Genomic DNA, 15,264 nt, shown 5'->3' on the forward strand with positions numbered 1-15,264 from the left:
TGTGGCTCCATTATCTACTGATCGATCTGATTTGAGGCACAGAATTGAAGCAGCTGTCACTAACGTTACTCATAACATGCTGTTTAAAGTATGGGATGAATTCTTTTGGTTGGATGTGTGTCAGGTGACGAAAGGTGCTCACATTGAACATTTGTAAGAAAAAAACTGTAAGAAATAGTCTTTGCTTTTATCTGTGATTCACTATAAGTCAAAGTTAAGAGGTATTCAGTAGTTTTTAAATCCTGATATTCTTTTTTATGAATGCTGTATTATATTATCTATGAGCAAAAATCAGGCTGAAATCTTTTGACAGCTATATCTCAAAAACAACACATTTCGAAATATATATTTATGTAACCTTTTTCTTATATTAACTTCTAAAATCTGAGAGAGTGTCCTTTCCTGGTAGAATAGAAAAATTACATAAATTAAAAAAATTAAAAATTGCAGACAATATTACATATATGCTTCTCTGACTGTGTGTACAAGTGCGCGCATGTATGTACACATGTGTGGACACTAATGCATTCATTAGTACGCTGTTTATATCATTCCCAAATACATTTTAAAAAAATGCATCTCAAAAATAAGGAGGATATATGTGTGTACAAACACATGCATGTATTAATAATATAAAATAAGTATACGTGTATTTATAACAGAACATTAATGTGACTACTGCTATCTCTAAAGGACAGTCAATTTTGTTCTAATTTATTTTACATCTTCTTTAAAAGTACTATCAAAGGATGATTATATTAGTTATAGATTTATCTGTGTTGAACAGTTGTAGTAGTAAAATTTGTACATTTTCAACTCAAGAACCAGTTTTAACTTATCCATGTTTGCGATAAGAAATTATATCTTCAAGCTAGCAATTCTGAAAATTATTGCAGTTATAGTGAATAAATGCAGTTAATGTATTTGTGTAGCAGGTATTTTTTACCAACTGTCCCATTCTGGGAAATAGGTAGAAAATATTACATGGAAGACGCTATGCTGATTTCCAAGAAAATATACTTGGAAGATACTATCACCTCCTGCTATGTAGGGTCATTAGGGATCAAAATTTTTGCGTGTACAAACTAAGCATAATCATCCTTAGACAGTACTTTTAAAGAAGATGACAAAAATTAGAACAACAAAAGTGTAAGAAAAAAGTCGCACTCTTTGTAGTTTTATTTGACGACTGTAATAACTCATACACATATTCACTTGGTTTTGGAAAAAATGTCTAAAAATCAATTGAATATTTTTTGTTATCAGTATTGTAATACTTCTTAAATATTTATTTCTGTATTCTTACTATATAATTGCTGTTACATGTGTAGAGTTGTAAATGTATATAATTTTTGTGGCTAATGAATTGGAGATCATTTAAGATCACCTTCCAAATAGATGATTGTAGATAGCAAATATATCGCAACGTTTGAATATGATTACATTTTTTTTTTTAATAAATTTCTTCTGGTGGCTAAGAAATTCAGTATAAGGTGAATAAGATACAGGTTTGTTCAGAAAATAACCGAACATTTTTAATTACATGCCAACATGGGAGATATTTAGTGATGTGTGGTTGGCAACATTGTGTTTCACATAATCTCCTCTGTAACCAAATTTTCTTGTTTTGTTGATATTTCATTTAGTTTTCGTGTTATTGTTACTTGAGTGCAACATGTTAAAGTATTAATAGCGATTTTTGTATGTGCGACTTTTGGGAGCAATGGGTACAACGTAAAATTTTGTGGTCATCAGTCAATTGAAGATGATCCTTGACCAGGAAGGCCTTCGACTTCAAATGAAACCCATGTTCAGAAGAAAATCAATGATCTGGTGCGTGAAAATCACAGATTGATTGTCAGAGAACTTGCAGAAGAGATTAACATCTCAGTTGTATCATGCCATGGCATTTTGTCTGAAAAATCGAACATGCATCAAGTTACAGGAAAGTTTGTTTCTTGTTTGATGACCAAACAGCAAAAAGAACATCAAGTGGATGTTTGTCGGCAACTTCTTGAACAGGCTATGGCGATGAAACATTCAAGCAAAGGATCACACGGGAGAAGAAAGCTGGGTTTATGGCTACAATATTGAGCTCTCCTTGCCTCAAGAAAGCACATTGATCAAATGTCAAAGTGAAGCTCTTTATTTTTTTCGATTTTAATGGAATTGTGCATTTTAAATTCTTGCCTGAAGGTAAAATGATGAATTGTGTATACTATCAAGTTTTTCAATGGTTATGTGAAAAAATCTGCAAAAAGAGACCATTGTGGCAAGAAGGAACTCATGGTTCCTTCACCGTGACAATGTGCCCACATTCTCAAGTTTGTCAATTCATCAGTTTTGTGTCAAAAATCAAATGACTGTCCTCCCTCTGCCTTCCTACTTGCCACAAATGGCTCCTTGAAATTTTTCCTTATTTCTGAAATTAAAATCAGTGATGAAAGGACGCTGTTCTGAGACTATTGATGACATTAAAGCAAATTCATCATGGACCTTAAGGTCATTTCAAATGAACCTATCCAGGACTGCTTTGCTAAGTGTAAACACCACTGGGAAAAGAATGAATCGGGAAGAGGAGTACTTTGAAGGGGACAAGGACCAATAATTTGTAAAATTAATAATAAAATTAAAAAAATAAAGTTTGGTTATTTTCTGAACAGACCTCGTATTTAATTAAATCTAATCCTACATCTACAACTACCTAAACTGCTTGTTGGGGTGAGAAAGAGAATAAAAATATTTCCCATTTAAAAGCTACTTTAATCTTTTTTATGAAAATTGTCATTTTTTTTATAAAGTCGTACTAATATTGTAATTTTTTTGTGAATTTTGGTAATTTTCATAAGATGAAATTCTTAAATTATATTTTTTGTTCATTTAAATTTACTTCTGTAGACATCCATAAACTACTTGTTCTATTTGTTGTACAATAATTCAGAGTTGATTCTAAATGTGTTTAAATATATTCCATAGTTGTGTTTGAGAGTAAATATATCAAGCATAAACTGTATGTGTATATATATATATATATATATATATAAAATCATAATCATGGTTCAATAATTTTAAAAGATTTTTTGGTACAATAACTAAAGCTTGTATTAATCATAAGAATGAAATTAAATTGAACTTTAAAGTGTGTTTGATTTCTTTGATAAATCTTACAGTTTACATGAATTAGATAAAAAGAAAATGGCCTCGCCATGTTGTAATGAATAATACATTCAATTAGTTCCATTAAAAGTGGTTGAGGGAAATTCACTGTGGAAGGAGCTCCATGACTTTCTCTCACCTTTTCTTCTTCAAATAGAATTGTAGTTTTTTCCATTGATAGATGTGTTTTTTTCTAAGAAAATTATAGAAATTTCTTAGAAGGGAGAATAAAACCTTAAATTATTATTCTATTTTAATTATATAATTTATTAATAATAGTATGATTTTGTATTGTTTTTATTTTAGGGCATGGCATTAGGGATGTGCCCCAAGGATAAGCTATTTAGAGGTTACATTGATTTGGAGATACAACTCAGAGAGTTCGATCGGTGTCGAATTCTTTACAGAAAATTTTTAGAATTTGGTCCAGAAAATTGTATCACATGGATGAGGGTAAGTAGTACATCCCATTATATGAATTGAAGAAAAGAGTAAAAGATTTTTCTCAATTATTTTTTCCCTTTTTAATAATTCCCTTGGTGGTTTGAAAGATAATATTTAATAATATTTAAATTTTATTATTTAATTTCCAGTTTTTCAGATTCTTGCATCTTATATCATATTACATAACTAAATGCAGCACAATAAATACCTAACCATTTCTAAAAGAAATGTACCTTGTTGATTTTTAATTTTATTATCCTAACTTGGCTCAAAAAATGAAACATCATATAATGGAATAAAACATATAAATAAAATAAAATTATATTTTTCTTATGTTAATAACAGCTTCCCAGTTTTGCTGTAGGGTATCAGATCTTATAATTATTTAGAAGAAAACCATCAGTAAAATTTCCAAAATGCATTTTATTTATAAGTTGTTTCAAATTTAATTAATTCTTTTCTCAGCATAGATTCTGAATGTAACCCTTTGGAAATTTTGTAAAAGTTTCTATAAAAGTTGTTTACAGCTCCTCCATTTACTTTAATATTCATAATTTTTAATTTTTTTGACCTGAGCACATCACTTGCCCAATGCTCATATCTTTTGAGTTTCTGGTTATTCCTGTTTTGTTTTAGATTATTTATCTTTTATCACCTTCCACTGATCCGTAATATGAAGGTTTTTTATTCAACCTTTGATCATACTTCTAAGTAAACAAGAGATAGGCAGGAGCCAGGTCGTGTGATTGCCCTACCCCCCCCCCCCCCCCAATCTCTGCCATTGCTGGCTCCATTGCATCAGTCTGAGCTGAGCTACAAGCAATTGAACATAGCCGCTATAATTGATGCTCCTGCCAAGTACGAATTGCAAGTGTGGTATGTTTTCTGCAAGCAGAAGGATGTATGAATGGCATCAGCCTTCATGTTTCTCATGCATTACGGTAATGAGGGGGAAGAGTTTTTAAATTCTATTGTTACTGGCAATGAGACTTGGATCCAGTATGACAATCCAAAAACCAAAGAACAGTCTAAGCAGTGGATGCACACTACTTCTCCAAACAAGCTGAAAAAGTTCAAACAGACACTGAGCAACAGGAAAACAATGGCTAAAGTTGTTTGGGGCCATAAAAGTGTCTTGTTGGTGAACTTTAATAACAAAAGTGTTTTGTTTGAAGACAACAATAACAAAGGAAGTTTATTGTGAATCTTTACATCACCTCCACAGAGCGATCCAGAACAAACGAAGAGGCATGCTCTTGTCCAGCATGGTTTTGATCCACAACAATGTATGATCACACTGTGCCAATGTGACACAAGATCTTCTCCAACATTTCAATTGGGAAGTTTTCAACCATCCACCATATAGTCCAGACCAGGGTTTCTCAACCTTTTTGTGGCAGGGGGCTATTTGAGATTGCAAAAAAATAGTGGTGAGTGCAATCATATTAAAAAATAAATAAAAAACAACATACATTTTGTAGCATATATTTACTGTAACATATTATATATTTATTATAAAAGTCGAATTAGTGTGATTTTTGACACTGCATTTCATTTGCTAATTTCTCACAGTTTGGAGTGTAAATTGATAATAATTATTAAGGTTGACATTAGTAAGTTGAGATCTGATTTTTGATTTTATAATATTCATAGTGGAAAATAAAGATTCACACAAATATGTGGAACTAAAACAGGATTTGATTTTGTAGGCTACTTTTTTAGAAGATTGTACTTTTTATGGTCAGCTAAATTCCAAAAATTTTCATCTGTACTGTGACTTTTTAATATTATGTCATTTTGAAAATCTAAAATCTCATCTTCAATTTTCAATGTTTCTTCTTGAAGAAGTTCTGCTATAGATTTAGCAGTTTCAGTAATGTCTACTTGTTCAGTAAAATGATTTACAAAAAAATAGCCACGGGTTCAATTATGGTAAACTGCTGAAATCTACTTTCAAACTGTTCTAAATGTTTTTTAGGATGAGTGATAAATAATGTTAGGTAAAAATTATTTTCATCCTTCATTTTTTTCATCCTTGGAAAGTCTACAAGAGAATTTTTTGACAGATTATTTATCGAAAACTGTATTTTGGCTTTGAATACTTCTATAGAGCTATTCATTTCAGCTAAATGTTTATTACTTCTTTGTATGACATAAAGGAAGTACTGTGATCACAAAAAATGTAGGTTTTCAGATTTCAACGGAAATATCCATTTTGACCATCCCTGAATCTATTTTGACTAGTTTCGGCATGACGTCTATATGTATGTATGTATCTCGCATAACTAAACGATTACCTGTAGAATGTTGAAATTTTGTATTTAGGACTGTTGTAACAACATAGTTGTGCACTTCCTCTTTTGATTGCAATTGACTTTTGATTGCATTTTGATTCCAAAAAAAGCCCAAATACAAAAAATTTGGATTTTGGAATTTTTCTTAACTGCAGTAATAAGCCCTCATTGAGAGCTTTTCAACAATATATCATAAGTTGTACTTATTTTCATTAGGTTTTAGAGTTATAGCCCAATAAAATTTTAATTAATGAAATATGTGGATCTTACAAAGGGAAGGCACATTGGTTCGAATCTGACTTACTTTTTTTTTTAATTAAAATACATTGATTTATTAATAATTATGAACCTCTGATTGTAAAAAAAAAATTACAATAATAATACAATAATAAAAAAAACAAAAATGAAAAAATGTAATAAAAAATATAAATTTCTGTAATTTAATAGGCATTCAAGGAAGTTATTTGGTGTCCACATCAGATTTTTTGCATACAACACTGTTGCATATTAAACAAATACATTTCTCCTTATTTTTTATAACAAAGTAGTCATCTTGCCAATTTTTTTTAAATGATAGGTTCTTTGTTTTTACATGGATTACTCATTTTGGAGTTAAATGTTGATATAAAAAAAAATAGGTGTGTGTACTTATGTATGCGTGTTTGAAGTTATACCTCTTTGTCGTGACTAAAAAGTTTCAGCATTAGTTTTAGCCATCTCAAAGACTAAAATAAAAACAAAATTATACATTAAAAACTTTTAAATTAAGAAACAAAAAAAATAAAAAAATAATAAATTACCATGCAAGAAGCAAATGTACGATAATATATAAAATTTTTAAATAAATAAATCAAATAACAAAGATGAATATTAAATTAATTTAAAAATTTTAGTATTAGGCATTTTAGAAATCTATATGTGCATATTTTTAATATTTTTTTTAATATTAATAATTTAAGTTTTGTTAAAAAATCTCAACTATTACCAGATGTTGCTATTTTCAGAATATATAGTAATTATAAAATTTATTATTATTTAATTAATAATTAATATTTTACCAACAAGAAATAATACTTACAGAGAGTTAACCTCAAATTTTGAAACACTTATTGATATTTATGTACAGAATAATTATTATTTAGAGTAAATAAATAAGGTTATATGAACAACAATATTCACAATATAAAATATTAATCACATCAGCCTCTTATGAGAGAACTTAGCTAAAGTATACACAAATTGAATTTTCTTTAATGGCTTACTTCATTATATTTATGTTTTTTGAGTGATGGTGTGTGCACCCATTTAAAATTTCACTCGCATCTTTTTCCCCTAATTGTGTAAAAGAAGTATAACTCCAAAAAAATACAACACATCAATAGCATGTCATGACAACAGTACGAAATTAAAACAACAGCATGTGGTAACAACTAATACCATGCTACTAATACAACAAAGACATCGACTGAGGCATGATTATAATAAGCAGTCAGTGAAGCCAGTTTAGCGATTTTAAAATTTAATTTTTTTATTATTTCAACACTTTGTCGCGGGCGCATGTGCGCCCATGGGCACAAGGTTGAGACCCCTGGTCCAGACCTAGCACCTAGCGATTTTCACCTCTTTTGAGAATTGAAGGCATGGTTGGACAGACACAACACTTGACTACCAAAGAAGTGCTTCAGGAGGTTGTCAAGGCGTACCTTACCTCACTGGCAGCAAACTTCTTTGAAGAAGCCATCAGAAAGCTGGTGTCATGATACGACAAATGCCTCATCGTTTTTGCAATTATTTCAAAAAATAGGTTAGATACTAAATTTTTAGTAATAAAATCATTTTGTTATGTTAATGTGTTTTTTTTTTTATAGCCCATCAGAGGTTGAAAAAAAAACAGCCCTCATAGCACTGTTTTAAACAAATTTTTTCACAATTTATCTTTCAGCCATTAAGGTTTCCTATTTGAAACATTTCAAATTGTAACTATCATTGGCTGTTCTGATTACTTCATTTTTTATAGCTAGTGATGATGAAAGAATAACAGAAACATGCCAGAGTAAGGAATTTTTTACAAAACAAGTATTCTAAAAGTAAGTGTAAGTATTCTAAAAGGAAAATCAGAACATTCAGAAACAATACTGATAAACAAATGTGAAATAGATATTTAACATATAGATATGAACAGTAAACATGATTATTAAGAATATAGAGAAAGCTATTGATCAAGCTTGCAACTAAGGTTGTAGTTGCAATGTTACTGCCTTGGTCATAATTAAAAAAATCATAACTATGATATTTACCTCTGATAGGGTTAAAAAACATCTGAAATAATTGTGATATTTTGAAAATATCACACTACTACTAGTAATGTAAAACATTTCTTTGCTTAATGTAAAACAGCTGAGTGCTTAATATGCATAACTATTAATAATCATATGGCAACAGCAAGTTCTCATGAAAAGGCACTTTTAAAGAACAATGTTTTATGACGTTAAGATTTTTGGTATCAGATAGTATATAACCATCTGAAATGTGATCCCAATTGCTTCAGTAATGTGGTAAAATAATATGAATATTACAAATTTGTATAACAAGTTGAACAGTTCAAAAGTGAATGAATTAATGGTTAGTACTGATAATGTGAGATATTATTTAATATAAACCAAATTAAAAACAGTAGTCTTTTATTTTTTTATAATAACTGCATTTTCTGTCAGCTGTAGATACTTTGATACAGTGCTAGGAGTTCATTTGTATCCTTGTTTCTTTGTGTTTTTATTATATACATTGCTTTTTAATACTTTACCAATTTGTTTCCATTTACTAACATTGCATTTTTTTATAGATGCAGTTACTGAATTTTTATAATTATAAGTATTTTTTTATTGATTGACAGTTTGCAGAACTGGAAACATTGTTGGGCGATACTGATAGAGCACGGGCAATATATGAGTTGGCTGTTGGTCAGCCCAGACTGGATATGCCGGAATTGTTATGGAAAGCATATATTGATTTTGAAATAAGTTTAGGAGAGGCAGAAAAAGGAAGACGGTTGTATGAGAGATTGCTTGAGAGGACACACCATGTTAAGGTGATTATCACTGATAGTTGTTGATAAATATATTTTTATTTATATTTAGACGTGTACAGTAAAAAATTTTAAGACCAGACTTAAAAAAAAAAATTCACTTGGTTTATTAAATTTGGATCACCAATCCATTTTAGTGTGGTCAAATTATGCAAAGATACACCATTTCCAGAGTTTCATGCACTTTCGGAGTATTTTGAGGAATTATTTTTCTTTAACTATATCAAAAACCTTCTGCAGTTCATTCAGAAAAAAAAGTTCATGCAGAAGGTTTTGTTAAAAATGTATGCTGTCAAAATGGCAACCCTTCAACTTGAACTTTGTCTTTGAGAAGAGGAGTGTTGCAGAAGCCAAATTCAGCTGTAATTCTTTGAAAAAAAAAAAACTTGTATTTTATAAACTTGACAAGCAAGAAAATTTTTGCAATAAAGCAACCTGTTGCACTCGTATCACAATTCTAATCATTTTTACAAACTTTTTCCTTTCAGATACTTCCAAAATATTTCCGTAGAAGTCAGCTTTGGGATCTGATGATGATTACATACAAACTGGTTAGCTTCATTCTTATTTTTTGGAATATCTGTTTTTACTTCTTTTTCTATCTTTCAGTCTATTGTGAAATCTTAGAGCCACTTGCACTCATGTTGAAGATCCTGATAAATATATTGAACAATGCTACTTTGCATGAAGATTAATAAGATCGCTTCTCACTACGTCTTCACAGAGTGGTCATGCTCTACTCTATTAATTTTCTGTTTTCTAACCTCTTATGTATAATATTGTGTATTTGGTTAAAACTTTGCTGTAAGATCATGTTAATATTTCATAGAATTTCCATTTTTAGAAATATTTTTCCTGTATTTAGAAAGGGTACATCTAAAGGAATAAAACTGAGTCTGTAAATTTTTTACACCCTTTTTTTTGTTAAGCCCATCATTTTGCATTACTTTGATTCTTCCATAAATGATCATTGTCCTATTTGATGTGAGAGGCTGGTTTTCTATTTTTAATATCAGTTAACATCAAACATTAATTGATTGCTTTAAATTATCTGTCATAGTCTTTCTTATAGTTATTGCATGTGTAAAGTACCTGAGATACTAGAGGCACTAACCAGTGTTGCTTTTTTTTGAGATTAGTGATGTTAACAATACAGCCAGTTTCTATAGTAAGCAGAGAGAAAGTGTCACTTCTAGGATTGAATATCAGTTAAGTTTCAGTTAGACTAGCATTCTTTCATGCTACATTAGGAGGTCTGTTCAGAAAATAACTGAATATTTTTAATTACGCACCAACCGAGGTATTTAGTGACTTGCAGTTGTCAGCATTGCGTTCTGCATAACCTCCTCTGTAACCACATGTTCTTGGATTGTTGATATCTTGTTTAGTTTTCATGTTATTATTATTTGAATTGCAACATGTTTGTGTTAATAGTGATTTCCATAATGTACGATTTTCAGCAGCAATGATATAGTGCAAACATTTTATGTGAAACTAGGAAAAACTTTCACAGAAACATTTCAACTTTTGAAACAAGCTTATGGAGATGATGTTCTGAGTCGTATGCAATGTTACGAATGGTTTTCACGATCTAAAATTGGGTCGTCATTCAGTTGAAAATGACTCTTGACAAAGAAGGCCTTCAACTTTAACTGATGACACCCATGTTCAGAAAATCAACAATCTGGTGTGTGAAAATCGTAAGTTGACTGTCAGAAAACTTGCAAAAGAGGTTAGCATTCTAATTGAATCATGTCATGACATTTTGATTGAAAAATTGAACATGTAACAAATTACAGCAAAGTTTGTTCCTTGTTTGATGACTGAACAGCAGAAAGAACATCAAGTGGGTGTTTGTCGGCAACTTCTTGAACAAGCCAATGACAATGAAAAATTTACGCAAAGGATCATAACAGGAGATGAAAGCTGGGTTTATGGCTATGACATTGAGATAAAAGTTCAATCATCACAATGGATTGACAAAGGATCTCCACACCCCAAGAAAGCACATCAGCTCGATCAAATGTCAAAGGAATGCTGTTTGTTTTTTCGATTTTAATGAAATAGTGCATTTTGAATTCTTGCTTCAAGGTGAAACAGTGAACTATACTTACTATCAAGGTGTTTTACAACAGTTAAGTGTGAAAAAATTTACAAAAAGAGACCAGAGTTATGGCAAGACACTCATGGTTCCTTCACCATGACAATGCGTCCGCACACTCAGCTTTGTCAATTTGTCTTCTTTTTTTTGTCAGAAATCAGATGACTGTCCTCCGTCAGCCTCCCTACTTGCCAGATCTGGCTCCTTGCAATTTTTTCTTATTTCCGAAATTAAAATCAGTGATGAAAGGATGCTGTTTTGAGACTACTGATGATATAAAGCAAATTCGTCACAGACCTTAAAGGCCATTTCAAATGAAGCTATCCAGGACTGCTCTGCAAAATGGAAACACCGCAGGGGAAAAGTATGTGTAGGGGAGGGGAAAACTTTGAAGGAAGGGGACAAGGACCAATAATCTGTAAAATTAATATTCTCTTTCTCTTTGGTATTCAATCCTATGATTGGTTGGCAGCAAGTCTCCAGAGTCCTCTATTCTGAATCTTCCTTTTCAGCTCGACATAGACTTCACAATTCACATCCTGCTTGATATACTCCAGGCTTCCTCTCCTGCGATGATTCTTCCCTTCATTCATTCTCTCAACAATAATTTGAAGCAGCCCATTGTGTCATAGTATCTGGTCAATTAGCACATCTCTTCTCATTGTGAGAGCATTCATGAACTTCTGTTCTTCATTCATCCAGCTAAGTTTTGCATTATTTGTAACTCTGTCAATCCACCTGATCCTAACCATACACCTGTAGCACCACATTTCAATGGCCTCCAGCTTCCTTCTATCTGTAGTAACTTTCGATCGTCTCCCTTTTGCTACCATGCAGAACTACATTCGATATGTATATTTTTAGAAACTGTTTCCTTATATCCAAATTTATATTGGTAGTATAGAACAAGTGTTTTTTTTCCTGTTAAAGGCAATTCTTGTTGCACAATTCCCATTTTTATTTCTTAACAACTTCATCCACCTGGCATAATTGTTCTGCCTAGGCATTTAAATTCATTAGTTTGTTAGAAAGTCTCACCACTCAGTTTAATCTCCGCACTTCTATATACTCCACCACATACCATTGTTTTGGTTTTTGTTCTGTTTATTCTAAGGTTGTAATCCTTAGTAAATATGGCGTCCATTTTTTCAGTAATGTCAATCATATCCTTTTCATTATCTGTGATCACGGCAATGTTGTCTGCAAATTGTAGCATATCAATTTTCTCTCCCTGGATTCTAAAGCTCACTTTGACTTCTTCCCTCACTTGATCTAATGCCTCCTGTACAAGAGTTAAACAAAATAGGTGACAGTTGACAACCCTGTTGCACTCCTTCATGCACTTTTACTCTTTCTTGATCTCCCATTCTGATGATTACTTCCTCATTTCTATACAAAGCCCAGAAGATGACCCTTCCATCTGATCCCTCTCTTCTTAAGTATCATGAACATTTAGTTCCAGTTCACATTTTTGAACACCTTTTCAAGATCGATGAAGGTGATATACGTATGTTTGCCCTTTTTTAGGCTCTTGTCTTGTATGTATTAATAATCTTTATGCTAATGTAGCTTCTCATGCATCTTGTCCTCTTCTGAAGTCAAACTGATCTTGACGTAGGACTGTGAATAATGTCTTTGCAATAGTATAGATGTTAAGATTTTGGATGTGTAAGAAATTAAATTTATTGTGCAGAAGTCTTCACAATTCATTGCACTTGCCTTCTTTGGTATAGAGACCATTACACATTTCTCAAGATCTATCATTTTTCCTGTTTCATATGCCTCACAAATCAGATTATAAAGGGCTATTCTTAGTTTTTCTCTAATGGCCTTCATTAGCTCTGTAGGGATGTCATCAATTCCTGGGGCTTTTCCCAAGTTAATAATAAAGATTAAAAAAATAAAGTTTGATTAATTTCTGAACAGGCCTCGAATATAAAATTTAGTGATGAAGACATCTCACTTTCCTACTTGTAATTTGGCATTGAATGCCTCTTTTTCTTGGGAATTTTTATGCCATTTTTAGGAGTATTTTCTTTTGTCAGGACACAGAGTATTTATAATTGTGGCATGACACATGCCTATCATTTAAATAAGTACTAGAAGACGGAATATTTTATAGCGTATTTTTTAGTAGAGCCCATTGTTAAATTAGTTTTTCTATAAAAAAAAGTTATATCACTTGAGGCAAAAGTACTTTGTTTAATATTATAGCTGTTTTTTTATAGGCATCAATTTTTTGGGGATTTTTTACTGGTCAACTAATTGGCCTTTTACATTATAAATCAAATGAGCCACCTCTTAAAGGAGCAATTCAAGAATTTTAAATAGTAGCATTCATTCTGTAACATCCTATTTTAAAGGCTGAATTAAGATGAGAAAAGGTCATTACTGTGTTGGAATTCAAAATACCTGGGGAAATGTTTAAATTCATTCAATTTTCAGAATTTTTTTGACAATGTGAGAAATTGGATAATGATGTATTTTGTGTAAGAGAGGTGTAAATATTTTAAAAAAATCTTTATTTGACTTCAGTTTAATAAGTGATCAAATTGTCTTTTTTTGTTGTTTGACAGCATGCCAGCCATTTATAAAAAGATGTTACTGTATTTTCAGTGATTATTTTTTTTTATGTTCTGAGTTACTTAGCATGTTCTATTGCTTACCAAGTTCATTAGTATTCCTACATCCTCATTCGAGACTGGAGGGACGAAATATGATGAAATTTTGTACACACATTCGTCAGACATCGTACTACATAGTCCCTTGGTTGTCTGAGAGATGGCGCTACTTGTATTGACTATAGAAATTTAGTTCAGACTTACTGTTCAGGGTGTTTAATTTAAATTGCCCCCCAGATGGTTTTCTCATAAACTACATACAATATTAAAAAGAATTATCTAAACAAAAGTTACTCGAGTGAAGTGAGGAGCACACCTCATGGTAACCTTGATTGTTATTTTAAGGTTGACGTTGATTTTTTTCACATGGAATGACCTATTTTTGTCCCACTAAGGTGAATATGTAGTTACACATATGACCTTGGACCTTATTTTGAAGGTCATAGGCTAACCATCAGAGATAGTATTACCCAGGTGATAATGTTATACAAGTTACATGTTTCTGAAGATCATACAATATTTCTGGAATAGTATTTATATTCCAGGCCATTTATCTAAACTATGGGAAAGAGCATAAAAAATGACTACACTATCGTATAACACTATCTCTGATGGTAAGCCATATGACCAAAAAAAAAAAACATCCAAGGTCATATGCATGACTACATATTCCAATGTAAACGTTTCTGCTCATTTCATTGGTGGGGTCAAAAATAGGTCATTCCATTAAAAACCTTGTGTTTTTTCTTGAAATAAGGACAAAATCAAATCAAAGGTCACCGTGAGGTGTCCCTCTACATTCTTAATAAATTTTGTTAAGGTATTATTTTTTTATTGTGCATATTTTACGACCAAATCGCCTGGGGCAATTAAAATGAAATATCATGAAAAAAAGGATCAAGGGTATATTTTGACCACATATTTCAATGTAAAATTTTCTGCCCTTTTCATTGGCGGGGTCAAAAATAGGTAACTCCATTTGAAAAATTGAGTTAACCTTGAAATAACAGTCAAGGTCAAAACCAAGGTCATCTTTAAGTGTCTCCCATCCAATGTGAGTAACTTTTGTTCAGATAATTTTTTTGTAGAGGTACAGGAAATGCACTAGTCTGAATTATTTTTTACAAGAGTAATTTTTTATTGATGTTCACTAAACAGGCTGATGGTGTGGTGAATGACTGAAGATGTCATATAAGGAATAATTTCTCCTGTCAGGTTTGCTATAACCAGCATGTTTACAACATACTCATTTTACATAAATACATATCAGCTTAGTTGAATACACTGTGTACAGCATGATTTTAGCATTGATTTATTTCTGCCTGATACTGATATTTTTGGTAATATACCTTGCAGATTAACTTGAATATGGTCTTGTGTTTTTTCCAAAACAAGGATTCTGTTCTCTATCTCAGATTTCAAAAAAGCCAAACTTAGTTGCTGAGGTATCTGTTGAATAAAGTGAGACCTCCTATTCCTACCCCTAATCAGTGAGTCATTGTGATACTTTAATTGATTGTCAGTTTTCAACTAATTTCTGAATAAAGTATCCGTACTTTGTCC

At 31.4% G+C, this 15,264-nt stretch overlaps 1 protein-coding gene across 1 annotated transcript in view; it reads left to right on the plus strand.

Moving 5' to 3' along the window:
* crn (pre-mRNA splicing factor crn) overlaps nucleotides 1-15,264 on the plus strand; it is a 188,888-nt gene that overhangs the window by 67,621 nt on the left and 106,003 nt on the right. The window contains exons 9-10 of the mRNA XM_075369236.1: nucleotides 3,463-3,609; nucleotides 8,788-8,982. Coding sequence (XP_075225351.1) covers nucleotides 3,463-3,609; nucleotides 8,788-8,982 — 342 coding nt within the window. The remainder of the gene's footprint in view (nucleotides 1-3,462; nucleotides 3,610-8,787; nucleotides 8,983-15,264) is intronic.

This window comes from Lycorma delicatula, chromosome 1, assembly GCF_047948215.1.
Source record: "Lycorma delicatula isolate Av1 chromosome 1, ASM4794821v1, whole genome shotgun sequence".
Lineage (NCBI taxonomy): Eukaryota > Metazoa > Arthropoda > Insecta > Hemiptera > Fulgoridae > Lycorma > Lycorma delicatula.